This window comes from Populus nigra, chromosome 5 (assembly GCF_951802175.1).
Source record: "Populus nigra chromosome 5, ddPopNigr1.1, whole genome shotgun sequence".
Lineage (NCBI taxonomy): Eukaryota > Viridiplantae > Streptophyta > Magnoliopsida > Malpighiales > Salicaceae > Populus > Populus nigra.
Genome location: NC_084856.1, coordinates 15,806,187 through 15,830,719, shown reverse-complemented (window position 1 = coordinate 15,830,719; position 24,533 = coordinate 15,806,187). Strand labels below are relative to the sequence as shown.

Genomic DNA, 24,533 nt, shown 5'->3' with positions numbered 1-24,533 from the left:
AGGAAAGGAAGTCATGCATTTTTTTTATTTTCTTTTTAATAATTGAGAAACTTTCTTTTGAAGTGAAGGTTGTGTTTGCAAATGCTTGAGAGGGGTGTGTTTAGCTGAAGCCGCCGCTGTGTAAAGGTTTCTCCTTTTCTCCCACCAAAATCCTAAAGTCATTTCAGAAGAATCAAATTGCCCTTATTCAGCTGCCATTGAACAACATTCACTCGAAATCTAGACGAACAAAAAAGAGATCAGAAAGCATGCATTAATGGATCAAACATCAAAAGTCAACAAGCTCAAAGATTCACAAATGAATGGCAAGAATTTCAACAAGAGACATCTTTAAATTCAGACACGCCATTCTCACCCATCACCCCTACCTTCCCACTCCAAAACAAATCACCCTCTTGTCACCATCATCTTCATATTCCGCTTCTATAAAAGACATGCCAATTACTTCTTACAACAACCCCAGATTTGAACTCTTATACTCAACTTTAAACCCATTTCATCTTTACCAAATCCAAGCTCAATTGATTACTTGTGGCCTTTTCTCCTTATGGTCTCCTAGACTGCTCAAACATTTTGCAGATTTTGGTGATATTGATTACACTATTTTCATTTTCAAATTTATTGCTTCTCCGGGTACTTTTGTTGTAAATAATGTTGTTAAGGCGTATTCGCTTAGTTCTGAGCCGAACAAGGCTCTTGTTTTCTATTTTGAGATGTTAAAGGGTGGGTTTTGTCCAAATAGTTACACTTTTGTTTCGCTTTTTGGGTGTTGTGCTAAAGTCGGATGTGCTAAATTAGGAAAAAAGTATCATGGGCAAGCTGTGAAAAATGGGGTTGATAGGATATTGCCAGTAGAGAATTCCTTGATCCATTGTTATGGCTGTTGTGGGGATATGGGGTTAGCTAAGAAGGTGTTTGATGAAATGTCGCATAGAGATTTGGTGTCGTGGAATTCGATTATTGATGGGTATGCTACTCTTGGTGAGTTGGGTATTGCTCATGGATTGTTTGAGGTAATGCCTGAGAGAAATGTGGTTTCTTGGAACATCCTGATTAGTGGGTACTTGAAGGGTAATAATCCTGGTTGCGTGCTAATGCTGTTTAGGAAAATGATGAATGATGGGATTAGAGGTAACGATTCGACTATAGTCAGCGTGCTTAGTGCTTGTGGTAGGTCAGCTAGATTGAGGGAAGGACGTTCAGTTCATGGGTTTATTGTTAAGAAGTTTTGGAGTATGAATGTAATTCATGAGACTACATTGATAGATATGTATAATAGATGCCATAAGGTTGAAATGGCACGGAGAATTTTTGATAAAGTGGTAAGGAGGAATTTGGGTTGCTGGAATGCAATGATTTTGGGGCATTGCCTTCATGGGAATCCAGATGATGGACTTGAGTTATTTAAAGATATGGTTGATCGGGCAGGGTTGGGGAAACGTGACTCTGTCCATCCAGATGAAGTTACTTTCATAGGGGTGCTGTGTGCTTGTGCTCGAGCTGGACTGTTGACTGAGGGAAAGAGTTTTTTCAGCCAAATGATTTACAACCACGGTCTAAAGCCAAATTTTGCACATTTTTGGTGTATGGCTAATCTTTATGCTCGTGCTGGACTAATTCAAGAGGCGCAGGATATATTAAGAACCACACAGGAGGAGGAGGAGGATATGCCGTTAGAATCCTTGGTATGGGCTAATTTGCTCAATTCATGTCGTTTCCAAGGAAATGTGGCTTTGGGGGAAAGAATTGCGAACTCATTGATAGATATGGAACCTTGGAATATTTTGCATTACCGGCTGCTACTGAATGTTTATGCTGTGGGAGGTCGATGGGATGATGTTGCTATGGTAAAAGACCTGGTGAAAACAAAGATGAAGGGCAGAACGCCAGGATGTAATCTTGTGGACTTGAAAGAAATTGTTCACAACTACGAAGTTGGACGCCTTTTGCCAGAGAGGATTGGTGAACTCAACACACAGTTGATGAAATGGCCGTGAGACCCAGTTTATGAATTGCTAGTTCAGATCAGCATCCACTAAACAAGACACCGTCTGGGAGGAGGAAAGGTACTGCATCTGCTACACATTCATGGAGTAAGTTCTAATAGAACAAGATGACAGGTGGATTGCTTAAAGAGAGTGAGAGCTTAGCTGAGCAAGGAAGTGCTTGCCAATTTTCATTTTTTTTGCAGGATCAGTTCTTTATACAGGATGAAAAGATATTTACTCTTGCTTTGAGTGGTGAGAGATGCCAACTCTGGTCTTTAACTTTAGAAGACAGTGGGCTATGGCTAACAAGTTGAATGAGAGGTATTATGCCATTTTGTTATGAGATGTGCATCATCATATTTTGCAGTATTAACAAAAAATTTATGAAACTGGTATTTTAGAAAAAATTTCATTACACGAATGGAAATTCGTCTGCTGCCGTCAGGGTATTCAAATGCACGCCTCGCCTGCAATCAGGCAATGCGCTTGTGGTGAATGGTGATCTGCTTATTTCGAAGAGTAATACTCTCTCACTATTACTCTATCATTGGCCAGGCGGCTTAGGCATAACTCGATTCCCAGTGTTTAATCGAGTCAAACATCTTTATTGTATAACACAAGCCTTGATCAAAAGGAAGGCAAGCCAACTTGCAGCGCTCAAATCAGCCTTTGCCCACCCTGCAATATCCCCACGAATTTATCACAAACAGGAGCATGGGATTGTTCATGAATACAGTTTATTCAATCTCTTTCAACAGAGCGCAGATACAACCTATGATGCAAGTTTTTGCCTACTCTATTTTGAGCAAAAGCCATGCAACTCAATTTACATGTTACTGGAAAAAGATGTAAGAGAACCTATCTCACATGAAATAATTACAAAAACATAGAATAATATAGAAAATTAAGAACTCATACTCAACTATTTAGTCATTGTTTGAGATTGAGGTCCAATTGTATTTTTAAAAAAATTTGAAAAAAAAAAAGCTTCAAATCAATTATTTTTTATATTTTTATATTGTTTTAATATGTTGATATTAAAAATAAATTAAAAAATATATAAAAATATATTATTTTATTGTATTTCCAAACAAAAAATATTTTAAAAAGCAATCTCTATCACAATTTCAAACAGACTCTAATTTAATCTGACATACACTTTAGAAGATAAGCTACAAGTGAGGGGATGCTAGAATATAAGATAAAAATATGATTTATATTATACAAAACTCTAAACATTATGGTCAGAACACTATGCACACATCATTGTTCACATTCTCACGTTTCATTATAGACTCACTGTTTAAAATTTTGCTTTTTTAAAAAGATTTGATTTTCATACTTTTTTTGTATGATTGCATTTATTTTTAGCCAAGTTCAAGGACAATTGAATTGAATTCATTGACTAAGAATAAAATTGAAAAATAGAAGATCAAAGTAGAAAAGGCAACACAAATAGGTTATGGTTTCAAAATTCATACAAAACATTTAATTTAGTTCTTAAGCTTTACAAATTACACATATTTAGTCCCCCAATATTTTTTCAATTCACTTTTAGTATAAAAGTTTATTTTTTTACATTTTAGTCTTTAGTTTGAGGGTGAGAGGAAAAGATTATCGGATTCCAGCGACAAAGAGAAAAAATCGATGTTAACACCAATTCTAGCCACTAAAATGATTGATTTTGATGTCAAAAGATTTTATTTAATGAGGAGAGTTCCACTTAGATGTTTTTTTATCTTGAAATTGCCTAAAACATTATTACTAAGCTCAGGAAGATTTTTTTATTTTGGGTTAATTTTAGTTTTGTGTGGTTTATTCTTGTTTTTTAAGGCCATTTATGGATTTTTTTTTTTTAAAAAAAAAGATGTTTATGTTCTTTTCCAGGTGTTTTAGATCAAAAATAGATTTTTGGATAAAAAACATAGACCTCATTTTTTCGACCACAACAATGGCTAGAATATAGGGAATATCAGACAACGCGTCGTCTGAAATATTTTTTCCAAAAATTATTGAGGCGAATAACATGTCAACTATCCCAATTATATTTTTTAAAAAAAATAGGTCATTTCCAAATAGACCAAGCCCAGCAACGCGTAACTTCTTTCTTTCTTTTTCTTTTTTTTTGTGATTTTGTTTTTTAAAAAAAATATATGTTTTTATATATGTTTTTTAAAATATTTTCTTAATTTATATTTAAATTATACCCCTTCTCTTGGATTCTTTATTTTTTATATTTAGCTTTTTTAAAATAGTGGTTGTTTTTTTAATTATTTTGTATATATTTTATTTCTGAAGAGATTCTATTAATTCATCTATAATTATTTTATATGTTTTATATAATTAAACTTTATTTTTTAAAATAATAAAAAAAATGGATAGTATTTTTAACAAGTGCAATCTTGCAAGATATATTTTTTTTATTCAATCAATTTTATAAATGTATTTATTTCTATTATCGTTTGATTAAATAAAAAAAATAATTTTAATAAATAGAGTAATCGAATATAATCAAGTAAATGAACCGTGTTACGAGATTAAATATCTTGATTTATATCTATTTTTTGACTTTTTCATATACTTATTTAATTATTGTTAATGATTTCTTCTTTTTTTTATTGACATGGATGTTTCTTAATTTGTTTAATTAGATATTTTTATTAATTTTTTAATTTATATTTAATATTTTTTATGTAAAGAAAAATTGATAATTGCATAAATTTTCAAACTATACTTAATATTTTTATTTTAAAACGCATGTAAAAAAAAACCTACATGTTTAATTTTTTTATTGAAAAAAAAAAAGAGGGCATGTAACAGAACACGGTCAAAGTACATCTCCCTTACACAGCTAGTTATTCTTTGAAACATGTTACACGCATCGTATAGGTGGAAAAATAGCAGCAGATCGAAGTCTTCTCTGCACTAAAAGATGATGACCCCCGAAGTACATCTCCATTACATAAACCCCAGGGAGGCATTCGAGCAATTCCATGACACGACAAAATAAAATTCTCAACCATCATCTAGATGATATCCCAATAATAAAAACTTAAAACCAAGAAGTTTACTCCTTCAATAATTTTATATTCGAGTTCTATGATTGCTTATATAATAGTCACTAAAAGCTTATATGATCGTTAACTTCAAAACCTATAAGATTAGTCGAAATATACACAAACTGACCCAAACACCCACGTTAAACTCAAAAACAAATTCTCAACAATACACAACAACCTGAAGAGACAACTAGTGGGCACCGCTAAACCAAATGAGGAGCAAGAACTTGCAAGGTAATAAAGCAAAACGGTACCTAATTCAATTCATGCTTCAGGTTTCAGGCAGATCAAGTAACAAAGAGACACCAAGACTAGATGATTATGTCCAAGAAACAAACTTGGCAGGAACACGGGGGGAAAACAGATATAACAGATAAGGATCACTGCAAGTCTGCAACAAATAACATTTGCCCACAAGCAGAGGATTGATTGCAGGAAACCACTACCAATCCCCTCCCCAGAATACAAGTATTATTTACAGTCAATGTGCTCACAGGTTCACAATAAAGTCATAGAAACATAAAGTCTTGTCTACGCTAAGATAACCCACAGCATTCATTTGGCATTAGAACAACATTCCTTCCATGAAACCATCAGATGCACTTCATTCAAATGCCCACTGGTTCTCACGGCGAACTTCCTCCTCCTCCTCAGGTGTAAAGTCATTCTTGATGTTAAAGGTCTTCCTGATTTCCTCTGGAGTCTTTCCCTTGATCATGTCTGCAACAGTCTGGCATGTCAGGTCCAGCAAGCCCTTGATGTTCAGATAGTTGGCTGCCTGCAGAACACAATTGAATGACAAAGTTACTGGTTAGCCTTAATTCCCCACACAACCTGAGCAATTTTGAGAGAGGACATTTCATTTTCGCATCAAATTAAAAAGACAATCAACTGAGTATAAGAGTGAAAACATTACTGTCAGATTCAACTGCCGTACCTATCATGTAAGCCAGAAAACAGAATATAAGACAATATAATGATTCTGTACAGATAATTTTATTGATTGAAGCAGCCTACTCTATTTTTATTCAAAGAAGAATCAGTTCCTTGCAATGCGAGCTACTATTCAAGTAAAATTAGAAACTTCTACCACATTGAAAATAAACAAGAAGAACAAAGGATTTCCCAAACTATGCAACTTATTCCATTAAATTCAATATCTCTGCCTATGTCACTATACCTCCTGTAATGGCATTTTAAAAATACACAATCTCAGCACCTAAATTATTCAACAATCAAGAAACAACAAAATATCAACGCAGACATCATTAACAATGAACCCCCATTTTAAAAATCAATAACCTAAATTAACACATTAAATAAAATCACCGAGTACCAAAAAGGTTCAGACATGATTTTGCTCCAACAATTACTACCTCATATCCAACATAAACAGCACCACTCAATTAGCATACAGTACTTATTCCAGTAAACCAAATATAACTGCTTATGTCGCTCTCTCTCCCATCCAATGGCATCCGATACACTATTTAACCTGAACTCCAAAACATCCACAAGAACCCAAAAACAAAAACAAAAGGAACATAATATTTTCACATCCAAGGCCTTTGAGCAAAAACAGAGCTTCATGAATTAGCTCCTAAAAGCTCACACTAGATTCTACGAATGGCGATTTCACCTGAAACCAATGGATTCTAACCTAAACTGTCCCAAATCAGTAGGATATTTTATGGATAATTCAGGTTAAAGTTGGGTTCAGGTATGGATAGTAAGGACAGCCAAGTTTCGGGCAGGTAATGGATGCTGCTCTACCCAACCTAAAAACCCCACCCAGAATTTTTTGAAAGATTAAAGACCATTGACCACACTAGTGACTGTCAGGCCATAAATAAAAAAGCCTACCAAACCAAACCCACTCTTTCCCATTAGAACATATAAAAATACAAGAGGATTATATCAGTCATTAGAAATCATGAATCCTAACACTAACAATCCAATTGAATAGATAAGTACAGCAGTTACAGCAATAGAGTGCAATAGCTCATCATCATCCCATATTACTTTGAAACCACAAATGGTAAAAAGGGAAGCAGAGAAGAAGCCATGAACAAGAGCCATGGAAGAGGATCCTCATGTCATCCAATACTCTCTGCTTTTCTTCCAACTACTTCCTTGCTAAGGTGGTTTCATTTCTTCAATGCATGGATCTGTATTCTTAATCATTTGGTCTATTTTGGGCTTAGATTAATTGAATTTGGGGATTGTTGTGACGAGCCAATTCCATTTTATTTTAAGATAAATAATATTGATTTGTTCTCTCAATTGAGTATACTCAATCTAAAATGTATTAAAATCCCATTCTCACTAGACCCTCTCTATGTATATAGATAAATGACAAAATTGGTATATTAGATGCAGTCCCATTACAAGGTTTGTGAATTTTAGATGTTACATTCATTGCAAGGACTTTTCACGATTTCATTTTTTAACTTGGAGCTGTTGGGTTTAGTAGTATCTTACTAAATCAAATGGGCAGAGCTAAATTCAAAAGTGATGGCCAGTGGACAAGTTAAAAACTATATACATTTGGTTATTTGACATTAGAAGTACAAAAATGCTCCAGATTCTCTCTAAGAAATCATAGTGGTTACATTATTTTTAATGGACATCTTGTTTAACCTGAAACTTTTCCAACATGAGTTTTCATTGTGCACATATGATTACAGATGTTTGTATACTATAGGTTTTATGTGGACAGTTGACTTATCTGGATTTTATTTTGACAAAAGACCAGAAGATGGAAACCTCTACAAGAACTGGTGGGGGTGAAGATAAAGAGGTGGGACATTTGCCTATTGTCTAATTCTCTGAACCATATATTTGGATTTGCAGATTTATGAACATTCATTGAATTCTTTGGTAGTGATGTGATGATGCGACTAGAACCTTCTGGTCCTTAATTGAGTGAATGGGAGAGTACGATGATTAAAATGATGCGACTTGAACCTCCTGGTTCTTCGATGAGTGAATGGGAATAGGATGATTTCCCCACAACGTTGTACCTTACTATTGTCAGTTGTTAATCTCTGTATCAATCAATTATGTACTGGTTGGAATACTTGTTGGGTTATAATATCGGTGGCCATTGATTATTTCTGTTTTTCCAAATTTCCTTGGAGGCCACTTATATTTCAATTGGCTGTTTTCAGTAAAGAATTCATCTTTTATTCAGTGATGACCATCTCTTCAGGATATGGTTTTTTTGCATATGATGTTGGGGGTCTCAGTTGATTTCCAGAAATATGATCTATGTATAGAGTTCTTACAAAATAGAACGTGAATTTGCATCATTTCACATGCTTTTTAAACTCTTTTTGGGTCGAAAACCAGGGAAAATTTTAAGAATTATAGATGTGTTCATGTAATGGATACCCAAAACCCAATCAAGTCTTCGGGTATCCAAAATTCAAACTGGCGGGCAATAAGTCTGATATGGATACTAGTTATGGATTCAGTTTTGGGTATGGATAGTACCAAAACCCGACTTGCCATCCCTGGTCTCAAAGTCAATGTATTTTTTATTTACATCTAACTTAAAAGACTTTTAATAACAATCCTAATTATGCTGCCTAAGAGTATAATTTAGGCTAAACAAATTAAACCACCTAAAATACATGAACAATCAACAATAACTAACCCTAATTAATAAAAATCAACCATTAAATCCCTAGTTAATCTAATTTTCTTCAGTTTAAAAAAAAATTGCTTCACATAACTTCTAATAAAACCTAATTAAGTTTTCTTAAAAGAAAAAAAATACTAATTAAAGCACCTAAAATACATAAGAAGAACTAACCTTAATCGCTGCAGGATTCAGAATTAATCAACAATTAAAATCCCTAATTGATATCAATTTGAAAAACTCAGCATCTCACAAAAAGTAATAACAGATCTGACAAAAAAAGACTTACCAAAATAAGATCAAAAAGTGTAGCCTGATCAACTCTAACAAACTCAGTATCCCAATTCTTAAGCTCATCATCGCCGCTGTTAGTTCCTCGATCCTCGGATTTCGGAGTCTCAACGTGTTTCTTGCAGTACTCGATAACTTTCGCTAAGATCTTGCTTGTTACGTTCGGCAACGGAATTCCGTTATCGGCGCAATCGTCTTCTATCATGTGCTTAATAGTCTGTGACTCTAAAGCTACGGCCTCGTCGACTTCGAACGACTCGCCGTCGCTGCTCCTGAGTGATATCTTCCTTCCAGACGACATCGTTTTGGAGTTGTTTGTGGTGGCTTCTGTTTCTCCCTCTTCTCTGCAATAATAAATAGAAGTTACAGCAAGAGTAGAGAGACCCTGCTTTGGGTTGGGTATTTTTATATTGTTTTTTCAATGTGGTGAAACGTCACCGTTGAAAAATAAATTGGGAATCCGTATTATAGCTTTTGGTTTTGTCGCTTCATGAAGTCAAACATTTTTGGGTGGAGGAGAGGATTGTGCATGTGGCAAGCATTGATTGGGTAATGTTATTTCTCTAGCTAATGATATTTTGACATGTGTCATGAGAGGATTAGAGGTGGGACCGAAGGCGGTAAATCGTTTTGCACTCGGCAGAACAGGTGGTGCCGTCTTGGGAAGGAAACATTTTTGTAAACAATTCCGCATCAAAAATTCAATTCAATCATGAATGAGCATGTTTATTTTTATATTTTAAAAATATTTATAAATTTTTTATTTTCTTATATTTTTAGATGATATTAAAAATAAATTTTAAAAAATATATTATTTATTTAAATTCAAATTCCTTACTTCGCTGTTTATTCCAAACATGGTAATTAAATTCAATTTTTAATATTCCAAACGAGTTGCTCAACTTGATAATCTTTTCTTTCGCTTTTGTGCCTAATGATATTCTAGGAATAACTTTTGCGTGAGGATTTGGTTGAATGATGGGTTTTTGGGGTCCAAAAAGTTACAGGTTTTCAAATAACATATCATTTATTTTTTTTATAAAAAAACAGATAATATATCATTTACTACTATACATTAAAAAAAAAAAAAATCAACCCACATGCCTGGCTTTCAGGTTTTCAGCCCAGACGCGCCTGAACCTTTGATTATCTTGCCACTCACAAGGGCTTGTCAAGCTAGACTCATGAAAACTCGGGACTTCTTTTTTATTTGTTTTTGTTTTAAAAAAAACTTTAATTCAAACCATTATTCTTTTCATGTATTTTTATTTAGTATTCATGTTTTCTATTTAAATTTTAATTAAGACTCTCCCTCATTTTTTTAGATTGTTAATGGAATAAATAAATTTTAAAAGACAATGTTATTAAACTTGATAAACTTGAATGACTGAACCACAATTTTTTTTATTTTTTTGCAGAGGTAATATATATAAATAATAGAAGGAGATGTTATACTAGCAAATTATTTTGTTCTAATAAAATCTAAATTATTACTCTTTTATATATAAAAAATATCACTATAAGTAAATTATTTTGTTTGAATAAATTTTAAATTATTGTTGTTTTATATATAAAAAAATATCATCATATAAAATTGATAATTCCCTGCAAAACAAAACCAGTATTCTTCATCTATATCTATTTCTTAATTTCCGACTAAGTATTTAATTAAAAAACAACACTATAATAATGTTAACATATATTTATTAATGCATAAAAACCTCAAAATAATTTTCTTAAACGCATGCTTCAAGTTTTAAATTCCCAATTACTTTTAAAAAGCACTTTACAGGTTGCTTTTTTTTCCATAAAAAATTATTGATACAACCCATAACAAAGTTTGGGCCATGTAAATAGTCCCTTCTAAGTTCTAGCACTCCCCATTTGCTGGCTAGTCGCGAATAATTAGACTAATTAACACGTTGTTGAGATCCATGACCCATTTTTGCTCAAATATTCCTTGAGCTAGCATGCAATTTCACGGCAGCCAAAATACTGCTCGCTTAAAATTTATTTTTATTTTTATTTAACATTAATTATTTTAATGTTTTTTATCATTTAATTTCAATATGTTGATATTAAAAATATCTTTTAAAAAAACATTATTTTAAATATTTTTAAGAAATTAAAAAAATATATTTTAATATATTTCTGAAAAAAACATTTTGTAACACAAATCTATCACAACACCACTTCTAAATAGGCCTTTAATTGGGTCCAAAAAAACATCCTTTTGAGTTCACACCCTACTAAAAATAATACGAGAAAAGCATGCATTCAATCGTTACTGAAATAAGACAGACTGAGCGAACTAATTAACAGAAATAAAACTATATATCAATTAAAATATATAGCTTATGGCACATCACGAGTGGATATTGAAGGAATGAAAGCTACTATACATATATAGGTGACTCAACATATTGGATAACACTCATGGCAGAACGCGATCCCATACAAGTTCCATATAGCTGCGGCAATGGCCCATTGCCTATATAATATCCAACCACCAGCTAAATAATCTCTCAGATTATCTCTTAAGATTCCATGAACTGAGACGGAGGCGGGCTTGTTTTTGTCTTCTCGGGACCTGCAAAAGTAGATTTCATGACAAACATCACATGAGCACAATTGCACAGGACCAGTCCACATCTTATTAATTGAAGTTTAACAAGACAGATTCCAAGAACACATGCCATAAACCCCACGAATCTCCACTTCTCGCCATTCTTGCACAAGGGCACAGCAACAACACATCAAATGCGAGAGGAAATCGTCAATAAACCCTCCCTGCAAAAGAAGTTGGTAGGAGTGAGGGGCAACTCTTAAACAGATCTATATTTTCAAGATGAAGACTGGCTAGGAAGTAGGAACAACAGGAGATACTCACAAACAGAAAATTATAGCATAAAACATTGGTTGTCAATGGATCTGGTATTTGCGTATTACTTTTACTTTTATGCAGATGATTTCAGGGTTATGTGATGGCTTAATAAACTTTCAATTGGACAGTTTGGAACCACTTAATATCAGCATCACCTTACAAAATATGCTCAGTGCCAGGAACTGCATTTAGAATTCTGGACAAAGGCATTGTATTTCACTCTATTGTTACACGATATACACACAAACACTAGAGATGTTCATCATCCAACGTGCATGTTTCTGTAAACTATGGGATACCCAAAGAAAAAATATCATAACCATGCAGCAGGAAGGTAGGAATTACCGTGATATTCAATGTTTTGCGAAGCTCCCTTCTAACGCAGCAAGTATAGCAACAACACGACAACATCATTGAATATGCCATCAATTCATTACAAGCTTCCGCTGAGGCTGATGATCATGAAAATAAAATTACCAGAGAAGCTTCAAAACACTTTCCAAAGAATGATTTAGAATTTCAAGTTTCCAATAGTTTTTGCAATTGAAGTTGATAGAAGACAAGGAAAACATTTCAAATCTGACATTCAAAGCCTGTATTTCATCAAGCTATTTAAATCTAATACATCTGAGCTACTTTGTAATATTGTAATATACCTTATGTCTGCAAGTCCACAAGCTATTTAAATCTAATACATCTGAGCTACTTTGTAATATTGTAATATACCTTATGTCTGCAAGTCCACAAGCTACTTAGTAATATTGGACAATATTTTCTTCCCTTAAAACCAATTGTCACATAAAGTATATGGGCTACAAAATCAACGTCAAGAGCATTAGCTCCCATATATGGTCTTTGTAAACTCCCCCTACAGTTGAGTTGGAAGCAAAAGTTCTGAAAACACTTGGGATTTTTGTTCACAACAACTCTACAGAGTAAATTAACATGTGGAAGTTATGCAGAACCCTCCAGCATTAGAAGAGAGAAGGGAAAACCAACTCTCTTTAAGTTTACCAAAAGGTCTCCCCTCAAATCCCTTGATTGGCCATCCTTTGTGTTTCTCCAAACCATTGCAAAAATAGCTTAGTAAACCTATGGTCGTGACCAATACAACTTGGCAAATGTAACAGGATCCTGAATACAAAATTAAAGCCACTTACATATATGCCTGTTCTTTGCCACAGTAGCAATCTTTGCAAATGTACCACAAGGATAGAATAAAGTCTTTATACCTGAAATTGAAAAGGATTCTTGTAAGTAAAAGATTTGCTAGGTCTTTTGGTTGTTATCAAGCTCAGTCAATTTTTGACAATTATTTCCTTGAGACGACTTCAGCAAAAGTACAAGAGAACATGAAGTCCAGAAGAACTGAATAAGTAAAATTGAAAGATTTGAGATGCAACCTAGACACCTGGTGTAAGGTGTCCCAAAACATGAATGACACTTGAAAATTGATTACATGTCTTGAATAGTTAACAGTTTGTGAAACCAAAACCAGTTTTTTCCATCAACAACAATCAGGATTTAAATCTTCATTTATTTTCTTCATTTTTGGTGATCACTCGTGTAGGAAAGGAAGAGATTTTAATATAACATCGCAGTAAACAGGAATGAAAATTAAATAAACAAGAAGTTAGTTGCAATTTATCTTATCATGCAGAAGGAAAGTAAAAATATAATAAAGAGATTGGTTTTTCTAGCACAGAATTGTTGGTCTGCATTGATATGAATATGAAAAGTAAGAGAGGGATAGACAGCATGATGAAAATAGTACATCCAAACTGAATAGGAGAAAAAAGGTAATATATCATTGATTCACTACTGCATGAAACTCACTAGCAGAGAACAAAAGAAAACAGAATGCCTAATAAGACTTACACAGATACGGCTCTGAACAGCAACCGAGTAAATCTGCATGCCATTCTTCATGCTGATGTGAACCTCTACTTGACAGCAGATCATCTCTTGATGAAACTGAGGAAGTGTTTCTGCATAAAAAAGTATGCCATTGCTATCAAACTCTCTGAACTACCCTTGGTTTACAGAAATTGTGAAGGTTATATATTTCATATAGCACTCAAACAATGACCATGGAAATACCATGGCACGAAGGGAGATGTATATAAAAAAAAAAGGAAAAGAAAAACTGAAACCATATTCCTTTCTAGCATTTCCAACTTGTTAGTGTCAATCTTTCGGGACTTTATAGAATTTAGAGAATTCAGTTTTCTTGGAAAAACCACACCTGGTGACAATTTTGAAAATTGATATAAATTTCAGTACATATTTATGGTATCAATTTATAATGTTGCAATCAAATTGAATCCTTTCTATTAAACCATCATAAGCAAAGCTCTTTACCAAAAACATGCAAAGCTTGTTGCAATGGAACTATCTTAAATATCAATTCAAACCAAATCAGCCTTTCGCAAATGAAAAGTCCAAACAAAAACCAACTCAATGTGCTTAGATTATGTTTTGGTTTATGAATAGAGGTTGGGGCTACACATTAATGCATGACTGTTTACAAACAACAATTTCACCCAAACTCCACAAACATAAATTTTAAAGATATCTAACCTTGAAGTTTTGTGAGAATCACTTTTTGTACTATAGCTGTCATCAAATGAATGTTTGTTCTCACTAGCATCTGAATATGCAGGCTCCAGTTTCTTAGAACTTTTTGTTGATGGACTCTTCTCCGGAAGAGAACTTGCAGCAGCAACTTCTGTGACCTCAATCAAATGCTGAATTACTTCACATTGGTTCACATCCAAATGTGCTTGCGATCTTTGTAGTTCCAGCTGAAGCTTCTCATTTTCCTTTCTTAGTGCTTCATTAAAACACATGTTTGGATAGGAACAAGAGAGAGTCTTTTTCAACATCGTGGTGTGTTCTCCTGAGCAATCTGGTTTCAGGATAACATCCTGCACCCTTCTGTCCTCTTCATCCAATGTGTACTCACGTTGATCCCTTTCAATATCTTCCAGTCTCTCCTGCATACAAGTGAAAAAAAATCCGCTCAGGAGAGCTTTTGTGGTTGTAGCATATTTTATAAAGGAACATGAAACATTGAGCAAATGAAAATATTAACCCATTCCTTTATGGATAAGAGACAGAGAGTGGACTATCATAAATTCTAGGGGAAGCAAGAATAAATGCAGTTGCTTTTTTTTTTGTGTGTGTTTGTGAGGGAGACAGAATTTTTGTTCAGTGTGCATGTGATTGGGTGCAGGGGAAGGTGTTGTTTGGACCAGTCAAAATAGAGCCAGACGGGAAAACTACATGCCAACCAAGTTTCAACAAGGAAGGTCTTGCATTTTCAACTCAAAGACTCCCTCGCCCTACAAGTGGAACCATTTTGTGGAAATCCAATCCTCATTCTCTCAATCATTCCCAAACAGAAACATGGATACCCACAGAAAATGAATAAAATACTCACTGCAGGTTAGCTTACCAGAAAACACTAGCACATACTGTGAATTTAATTTCAAATTTCCATCTCTATAAAACAGATTTCCAAATTTTGAAGCCATTTCAATAATCCAAAATTCCCACCATTTGCCACAAGATAATAACTCGTGTTTTAGCGATTCAATGTACAGTGAACCAAAAATACATGCACTGGGAAGAAGACAGATAAATAGGTCCATTGATTAACAGAGCTTTAAAGCTAGGGATCACAAGCAAGCATGGTAGAAAAGGAACAAGCAAGTTTCATGAATTCATTCTCCCATCATTAGAGGCTAGATGTAAATAAATAACCAAGGAGTTTGAAGAATGACGAGTAGGCAAGCCAGACATATATAATCAAAGCAACAAAAGATGGAGACAGTTACAGATATCACAGCAATAAGGAACACGGCAGCCAAAAAAAAAAAAAGAATAAGAACAATAAATGATACCCGGACTCGAGAATTATCCACAAGAGTAATGAGAGGAACAAGCCGCAAGTACCGATCAATCTCATTCTGTGCCTTTCTAAATTGATACACAATGTTCCACCCCATTGCAAGCAAGTAAAGATAGCTCCTATCCTGACAACTATTGACCAAAAGATAACTTCTTCTCAAAGCATCTTCAAGCTGCTCCAACGGTTCCCGCGTTTCCGGATACCTCTTAAGCTCCGAGATCTTCAACTGCTCCAACAAGTTCCCAATCAACTTCAAATGCTGTGCAAACTGCCGGCAATTCTTCTTGTGCATCCGTGCTGTAGTTGCAGCTTTACCTATCATGGCTATTAACCGCACTGCATCAATGCCCGTCAGCTGGACCACATTTGCCACCTCCCCAAGATGCTCCCACGTTGCCATTTTCACCACTCAGGCAACCTAAATCCTACCTTACCTGTAGAAAAATTCACTATCACCACTCCAAATATATTTCTTTCAATCTTCAGCTACATTACTCAAAACTGTTACCAAATTGAAATTACTTGACTGCATTTTCTCAACGCCATTATTACCAAAATGAAGCTACCAAAGTTTTTTCTTTCAACCCCTTTTTTTTTCAAATTAAAATATTTCTTTTTAAGAAAAAAACCAAACTTCACATGAAAATGCTAATGAGAAAAATGAAATCAATCTCCTCGAAATGGGTCAACAAATTCATTTTCACCACTCAACCACCCCAAATCTAATCGTGCTCGTACAAATAGTCACATTAGTCACCTTCTTTTTCGTTTACAATCTCAAGCTTTATACCAAATTGAAGCTGCCAAAGAATTCTTACGCAGAGAGTATCTGGTTTGGAGCCAGATCAAGATCAAATACTAGACTTGTTTACTAGATCTTCCATTTTAGAAACAAACAGCATGACCGTTCAAGATCTTTAAAAGCTGAGAGTAACGGTGTAACTGACCGTTTCAACCGCCACAAAATTAAGCAAAAACAGCAAAGATAAATACATAAATAAATAAAGATAAAGCAGAGAGAGAGAAAAGAGCATTATTATACATTAAGCTTCTTGAGTCACTTTTCAAAGGAAGTAAAAAAGAAATAAAAATTCAATAGCACATCAATTTCTTCTTCTTTTTCAAAACAAAAAAGAATGTTCAAATCTCCATTGACCCACCTTTTTTCGAACTCTCTCTTTTCTTCTTCTAATTTTTCGCAAATAAAAAGAAAAACTTCACCGGGAATTCAAAGCCTGCAAGAGAAAACAAAAGGCTTCAAAATCGCATTGCAAAAAACTGAAATCTTGCCTTTGAAGAAACACTTTCATAGAAAAAAAACATAAAAAAATGCAAGTGGAAAAACTCACCTTCCTCTCCATGCAAATGCTAGTTCTTTTTGAGAAATGTGAAAATCAGTGAGAAGAAGAAAGAAAGCATTGAATTCTGGGGATCACAGGCATTGCTTTGCGGAAAAGAGAAGAAAGAGGAGCTTCTTTCTTCTTCCTGTGAATGAGTTTTTGGCCTCTTCTGAGAAAGAAGAGATTTTCTGTGTGTGTCAATGTTTCAATCGCTCACAGTAACGGTGTTGTTTGTCTTGTGAGGTTGTGAGTATTGAGTGCACGCAGACAAACCACACAAGCACGCCAGGCTAGCTAGCTAGTACGAAAGGAGTTGGGTTGGATAGTGGAGTATTTGAAGTACAGAAATGCCCTCGTTGAGAATTTTATATTACTAGAAAGGACACTTCCTTTCTTGAGACGACGGAGGGTGAAGGGAATAGCAATTTCACTTTTATTTTCGGAAATGGAACAGGGCTGTTGACTGTTGAGATTTAACGAGCTCCAGCTGGCAGTTGTCCTTGTAATGGAGGGTGTCCTCTTCTCGAATCTGCTATACTGTGATTTTCAACATCATATCATATTATTTAAAATATTTTAAAAAAAAATACAACAAAATAATATATTTTTTAAATTTTATTTTTAACAACAATATATTAAAATTAAAAAAAACTAAAAAATAATTAAAAATTAAAAAACTCTTAAGAAACAATTTAGCTGCAAAAACTAACAGAGTTAGGAAAAGGGGGGGATTAGCGTCAAAACAGTAACCAACAAGAAACATAGGAGCAGCAAAAAAAAAATGCAGCTTTCAGTTTCAACATCCATTCTCTGGCAACTCCCATGTGGGACCCATTATGGTAGAAGAGGATGATAGAGCGCACATGCCATCCATCACACGTGTCCCCCATGTTTTTTTTCCACTCGTCTCCATTTTCATTCGCGACCATATAATAAAAATCAAATTTCATTATCAATGAATAATTGTTTGTCTTTTGGATGTCTATTGATGTTAGTGGATTTTATACAGATATGCGAGGCGGGTCTGACGGTTTCAGAATCAATTTATTGGCCATTTGTGCAGGTTAGTGCATAAAATATATTCCGTTTTGAAAACGAGATTATTTAATTTCAATCACCATGCATGACACATACGGGAACATGTTTTAAGTATACGAAAGTATCACACGAACATGATTGACATGGACGGTCTAGTGGCTAATTCTCTCTGTTTTTTTTTAATTTATTAGAATAATGTTCCTGGTTGGTTTTGATACAATCTAAATCTAATAATACTATTTTCATAAATAAAACAAAAATATAAACAGCGAAGTTATAGAACTTGATAATATCAATATCAAGTATTAATTAGAAGTTATGGATTTTTCAGTCTTATAAATATCAAGTATCGTATTTGTTCTCAAAAATTATATTTTTAAGATAAAAGTCATTACATGACCATAAAATTAAACATGAAACAATATTTCTCTGAATTCAATCATGTAATGGATTTGGATCAACATCATTATTGGAATTGTTATTAAAAACACAAGCTACTTGTTCTCAACTCCTAAACCTTCTTATGAGAAGAGAGTTGTGATGATATCAATATCTCATATCAATTAAGAGAGTAGAAGGATTTATAACTTATAAGTTTCATGTACCAATTTTTTTCTCAAGAAACTTGTTTTTATGACAAAAATCACTACAAAACTATTGATCCAAATATAAGACAATACATCTCGACAGGCTAATCATATGGTAGATTGGAGCCAACATCATCATTAACATCATACATAAAAGCACAAGCATCCTTCGATATTTTTCTAGCAGAGCAACACACGACAGTGTTAGGGTGGCAATGTGATGCCAATGGTCTTTTTTTTCTTCTCCCACTTCTCTCACCTCCTTCAAAAAATTCTATTATCATGTAAAAATTAAGACTTGTCCTCTTATTTACTGAGATTTTATACTTGATCTTTATTCATTTGATTTTTATTTTTTGTTTGCAGTTTTTTTTATAAAATTCAAATTTATTTTTAATTTCAACCTTCAATTTTAATTTGTGCATGTTATTGTTTTTTTTCAATTTGGTCATCATTCTTTTGATTGTTTTATTTTTTTATCATTTTGTTAAATTGATTTTTCTTTTCAATTTCACCTTATAATCAAATATTTGTAATTGTCTTCTAATTTATTTTTTATTTCAAATTTTATCCTCGTCATCTAATTGTTGTTCTTTTGTTTTTGATCCTTCTGTGTGATTGAATTTTTATTTTCAATTTCATCATTTAATATTTGATTGGTAGAGAATTGGACTTTGTGGTTTTTCTAGATATGATATTTATAATCTAATAACGAGGGTAACGAGTTTGAAAATGTAATATTGGTTGATGTCGTTTTTTTACTTATTTTTTTATTTCATCATTCTATATTGTTTTTTTACATGGTTTTTTTTATTTTTTTACCAGATTATTTTAATTTCATAACTTATATTATAAATTTGATAAATTAATCTAAATTAACTTAATCTTTTTTAAAAGGTAAAAAAAATAATTTTTTAACATCATTTTTTTTTTTAAAAAAAAAGCCCCAAATCATAACGCGGGTCCACGTCTACCGTCATGCTATGAGATAATTTGGCTTGTAGCATTGTAAAAAAATCTTCATTGTTGTGAGTTGAACTCGTAAATCTAAAGTGATGGTGGCCGTACATCGATGCGCAGAGCAATTGGCATTTAGCTTGCTGGTACCATACTCTTTTATAGCTTTAAAAAGTAAATAAAGACATGTAATTAAAAAACACGAATACTAATCTGGGTGCAATTGCGAGCACTCACTCATTGTTTGTTTTTATTTATTTTTATTTTTTATTAAGGTGGGTGTAATTGCGAGCACTCATTGTTGTTTAGCAGGTGGAGATGGACCTGAGCGGGTCCACTTCCTTTCAAGGGGTGGCACTGTGGCAGAGTTGAAAAGTGACCCAAACCAGACAGCCAGATGTCAAGGGCTCATCATCTACCTAAAAGTCAGGGGCAAAAAAGAAAGAAACAGAAACCTAGCAGAACACAACTAGGCAAGAAAAACCCCTGCGTGACTCTCGCTGTCCCAATGGGTAAAAAGTAAAAACACAGAAAGTGGTGGGTAGGTTGGTAACATGGCATAATGCCTTTCGAGGTTAAACGGCCTCGTTCTAGGACGTGCTTTGATGTTCCTTGAGATTACCGCCTCTCGAACGTAATTTCTTCTAGTAGACTAGTTAAGCAGTTTGACAAGATATATATTAATATTAATCTATTTTTCTAATCCAATTATATTCAAACCTCACTCGATACTCCCACGTGCTAAGGATATCATGTTTTCATCAAAGAAATTAATGAGTTCTAATTTAATCTTTATAGTTTATTATAAAAAATAGTTAAATTGTCCCTTGGCTATCTTTGACTATCCTCGATTTAGTAAGTTTTTCTTTTCTTTTCAAAAATACCTTTTTTCCTAATAAAATTCTCTCACCTGTATGCTTTGGAAATATCCATTCCGCCATTTTATGCAATGAAATAGTTGTATGTTGCTATGTTATCACTATCATTACCGTTTTTTGTTTATTGATTGCCATCATCACCGTTATTAGTTCAGACTAGTGGAAATGTTACACAAATAAAAACATGTTTGGTTACTAGTGTACATTAAAAAATAATATTTATTATTATTTACTCCTAAAATATCATTTTAAAAAACTATTAATTCTAAAATTGTATAATTAAAACATATAATGATAAAAAAGATTATTATCGTAGTTTTAAAATCCAACTCATGAGTCAATTTGAGGTAAAACCCAGGTCACTAGTCAAGGCTTGGGTCATGGCTCGGGATGACCTGGACTGACCTGAGTCAATATAAAAATAAAAATAATTATTATTATAATTTCAAAACCCGATTCGAGAGTTGAATCGGGCAAGGCATAGGTTATGAGTAAGGTTGATTGTTGATCCGGGTCGATGCAGGGATAAAAATGATTATTGTTATAGTTTTAAAACTCAATTTAAGAGTTGACTCAAAATAAAGCCCATGTCATATGTCAAGAGGGTTGACATAAAATAAAAATGGTTATTATCATAATTTAAAGCAGGATTCGACCTGGAATCGATCGGGGCGAGGCCTAGATTACGGGATAGAAGGATCAACACGGATTAACTGAGGCAACATATAGATAAAAACAGGTATCTTCATAGTTTTAAAATCCGAGTTGAGAGTCGACTTGAAACAATGTTCAAGTCACGAGTCAGGAGGGTCAACCCAGCTGACTTAGATTTTGACTTGGATTTCAACACTCAAAATAAATTAAAGTAAATAATAATAATATCTAATTTTTTTTAAATATATAAATTTAATAACAATACAAATAAATAATAAAATATTATTTTTTAATATTTTATTCTATTTTACCTACATAACCAAATAAAAAAAAACAATCATTTCATCCCTTGCATTACCGACAGATATAATTTTGTATTCATCTCTTTTATCCCCGCTGTTTTTACCTTTTCAATTCCGATACAGTAAAAAGACAAAAAGGTTCAGTTAGGTGAGATTGATTAGTGGCGTAAAAGCGGGGATGGCATAAACAGTAAGATAGCCCATCAATCAATTTAAGCGATGGGTGGGTGGTTAATTTATTTTACAGGAATTTGTACAGTAATCCTCGACTTACAGTGACTTTTTCACACGTGGGTAACAATTATTAGGTTTTCTCTTGTATTCAACCGGCCCCCTCCAAGAAAAAGCAAGCAGCCCTGCGATGACCTCGCCTAAATGATTTCTTAGGATACAAATTACATGGTTCGCGTGGAAAGCTTGAGTGATGCTTTCATTGATCTACACTGCCTATCTCCCTTTGCATGTGGTGAGTTCATGAGTATGCCTCCCTTTTTCCGCCATTTTTCATCTCGTCTAGATTTGGATTCACGTTCATGGATCACGTTTAGGTATAAAAATGAGAGAGAGAAAACTGTTATTCGGTGCTATTACAGCGTGATTATTTTTAAAGTATTTTTTATATAAAAATATATAAAAATAATTTTTTATTTTTTTAAAATTTATTTTTAATACTTTTTTTTTCATCATTTTTCATCTAGTCTAGATTTGGATTGACGCGCATGGATCACATTTAAGTATAAGAATGAGAGAGGAGAGAGATAGAAACTATTATTAGGTGTGGTGGTATCTGATATTGCAATAGTAATTATTTGTAAAGTGTTTTTTATTTTAAGATACATTAAAATATATTTTTATTTTTTAAAATTTAATTTTAATATTAGTATATTAAAATTATCTAAAAATATAGTTTTTTTAAAGATATAAAAAAACATCATATTGAGATGGTGGATGGATAGATGCATGTAACGAAAGGAAAGCTTTCCACTTCTTTAAGCGGAAGAATTTGCGGGCCAATTTGCTTAACATCACGGGTACTTGTTCACGAGCATGATCTCACATTTTTCTATGTATTAAATCGTTAACTTTTTTTTTTTTTTGGTTAAATCCACTGGTTGCTATCCAGTCGAGAACCATCCAATTCCACATTGCTTAATTAACCCGTGTTCCAAAACCCCAAGCTTGTCTTGTGGGAATAATTTCAATTAAAAAAGACCGATACTTGGCTCCACGGCAACCTTCGTGTATTTAATTCGTTATAGAACTAAAACTCTTGGTGCATATGCAAGGGAGGTACAATTTAAGTTATATTACAAGGTTGGTGCACTTGGAATCCATGAATGAAGAGTTGTTCCTTGGTTTTTGTTATAGATTGGAGAAAGCTGCTAGAGGTTCATGGGAGCTCCCTTGCTAGAAAACAAAAACGAGTGCGGGCATGAAACTGATGAAAGGCTGGAAAGCAGAAATCAAAAAACCATTTGACAGTATAAAACTATGGAATATTGTGCACTAAAAACTTTGCATTATTTACATGGGAGTCAAGACCATGGACGGCAGTTGGTGAGATATATAAAACAAGGCTGTGCTACAAAAGTGTTTAATCAGTTCGAGAATCCAGGTTGTGGCAGCAGCAATGATTCTGCAAAACATTTCGTGGCACCTGTTATTAGTGCTGTGAACGTGATTCCACATCATCCAAGCGATCAAACCCTAAATTATTTCGCTTCACATCCTCCTGCACATATATAACAACATATTGCTACAATTTTCTTTCCCTTGCGCGAATAATTGTGTGTGTTTTGTTTTTTTGAAATATACAAACGTTTCTAGTGTATAGACGCGTAAATTGAGAAACCAAAACATATTTCTCATAATATTTACAAAAATATAGTTCCTTGAGTTCATATTCTACTATCCATAATTTTACTAAAATTTCACCACCGGGATTTTATATAACACCGGTGCAATATTCTGTTGGTGTTTAAATACTAATTCAGTCAAAAAAAAAAAATCGACGGAATCATATAAGAACAAATTTCATCAAAAAACATATCGTTGGTGATTTATATTCTGCTAGTCATTCCATCGGTAATATAACCATCGATATATTTATAGAGAGAAATATTGAACCAAACAAAAAAATTATCGGGATTGATTCTGTTGGTAAATTCATCGGTGATTATGGCATATTACTGACAAAATAAATCGTTGGTAAGTCCATCAGTGATCATATGCATATTACCGACAAAATTAAACCATCATAGAATTACATCTAATAGTAACAAAGTCCTGTAATTTTTTTTCCAACTCTCTAGAACTCTTCGAGGGACTTAGTCATTCTGTCAGTTATTATAATTCCATCGGTTATTCCACCAGTATTGTATTTAATATTTTTAAAATAAAATAAAATAAAAAATACAAAAGAAATAAAATCAAATAAAAAATCAAATTTATATTATTAATTTTAAAAATATTATTGAATACAATTTATCCAATGGACAAAAACTGAAGAGGAGGCAAAGACAAATCTTTACTGGAACCAGGAGGGCGAAAAGGCTGGCCATATGTAATAGTGAAGGTTGCTAATAGGTCCCTAAGATTGCTAGCTCGATCTTGATTGCAAGGAACCAATGGTCGATACATTATAAACCATTCGCATATCCTCGACTATAGTATTGGAGATACCGTAAACCCAATTTCTATTATATCCATAAGATGATCCAACCTTCAACCACAAATTCAGATTAAGTTTCAGATGGGTTAAGGGATCGTCCTCATATCTCCGATGTAAATGAATGTTATATGTTTTCTACAAAAAAACAAGTTAGCAATTTTTTTTAAAAATAATAACTTAATAAAAAATTTGTTGAAATCCAATTTACCATGAATTTCTGAGGTCGGCTATCCACAAGTTGTTGTACCCTTTTCCAACGATCCTCATTTTCGCACGTGACTTTTAGCAAAAAGCTACAACGGTTTTGGATTGCATCCAAGAACTGTAG

The 24,533-nt window shown here is 33.4% G+C and overlaps 3 protein-coding genes across 3 annotated transcripts; 1 reads left to right on the top strand and 2 right to left on the bottom strand.

Annotated features, from left to right (window-relative positions):
- The first annotated feature begins 47 nt into the window (after window positions 1-47).
- Window positions 48-2,377, top strand: LOC133693644 (pentatricopeptide repeat-containing protein At3g51320). The gene has a single exon (XM_062114897.1). The coding sequence runs from the start codon at window positions 303-305 to the stop codon at window positions 1,995-1,997; it is 1,695 nt and encodes a 564-aa protein (XP_061970881.1). The 5' UTR covers window positions 48-302; the 3' UTR covers window positions 1,998-2,377.
- Window positions 2,378-5,414: 3,037 nt separating this feature from the next.
- On the bottom strand, window positions 5,415-9,415 carry LOC133694452 (SKP1-like protein 1B). Its single transcript, XM_062115959.1, has 2 exons — window positions 8,980-9,415; window positions 5,415-5,825 (listed from the first exon to the last, which is right to left on the bottom strand). Exons 1-2 carry the CDS (start codon window positions 9,280-9,282, stop codon window positions 5,652-5,654), a joined length of 477 nt encoding a protein of 158 aa, XP_061971943.1. The 5' UTR covers window positions 9,283-9,415; the 3' UTR covers window positions 5,415-5,651.
- Window positions 9,416-11,296: 1,881 nt separating this feature from the next.
- On the bottom strand, window positions 11,297-17,526 carry LOC133694476 (protein MID1-COMPLEMENTING ACTIVITY 1). The gene is made up of 9 exons (XM_062115995.1): window positions 17,128-17,526; window positions 16,939-17,013; window positions 15,771-16,212; window positions 14,446-14,861; window positions 13,744-13,853; window positions 13,026-13,097; window positions 12,211-12,317; window positions 11,678-11,771; window positions 11,297-11,571 (listed from the first exon to the last, which is right to left on the bottom strand). The coding sequence occupies exons 3-9, from the start codon at window positions 16,176-16,178 to the stop codon at window positions 11,519-11,521; spliced, it is 1,260 nt and encodes a 419-aa protein (XP_061971979.1). The 5' UTR covers window positions 16,179-16,212; window positions 16,939-17,013; window positions 17,128-17,526; the 3' UTR covers window positions 11,297-11,518.
- Between the last annotated feature and the right edge of the window lie 7,007 nt (window positions 17,527-24,533).

Coding starts and splice junctions, on each gene's coding strand:
- LOC133693644 (XM_062114897.1), top strand. CDS start 303: ATGGCAAGAATTTCAACAAGAGACATCTTTAAATTCAGACACGCCATT.
- LOC133694476 (XM_062115995.1), bottom strand. CDS start 16,178: ATGGCAACGTGGGAGCATCTTGGGGAGGTGGCAAATGTGGTCCAGCTG. Junction 13,854..14,445: donor GATTCTCACAAAACTTCAAG/GTTAGATATCTT, acceptor TTTTTTATGCAG/AAACACTTCCTCAGTTTCAT. Junction 11,772..12,210: donor GCAAAACATTGAATATCACG/GTAATTCCTACC, acceptor CTTCTTTTGCAG/GGAGGGTTTATTGACGATTT.
- LOC133694452 (XM_062115959.1), bottom strand. CDS start 9,282: ATGTCGTCTGGAAGGAAGATATCACTCAGGAGCAGCGACGGCGAGTCG. Junction 5,826..8,979: donor CACTTTTTGATCTTATTTTG/GTAAGTCTTTTT, acceptor TGTGTTCTGCAG/GCAGCCAACTATCTGAACAT.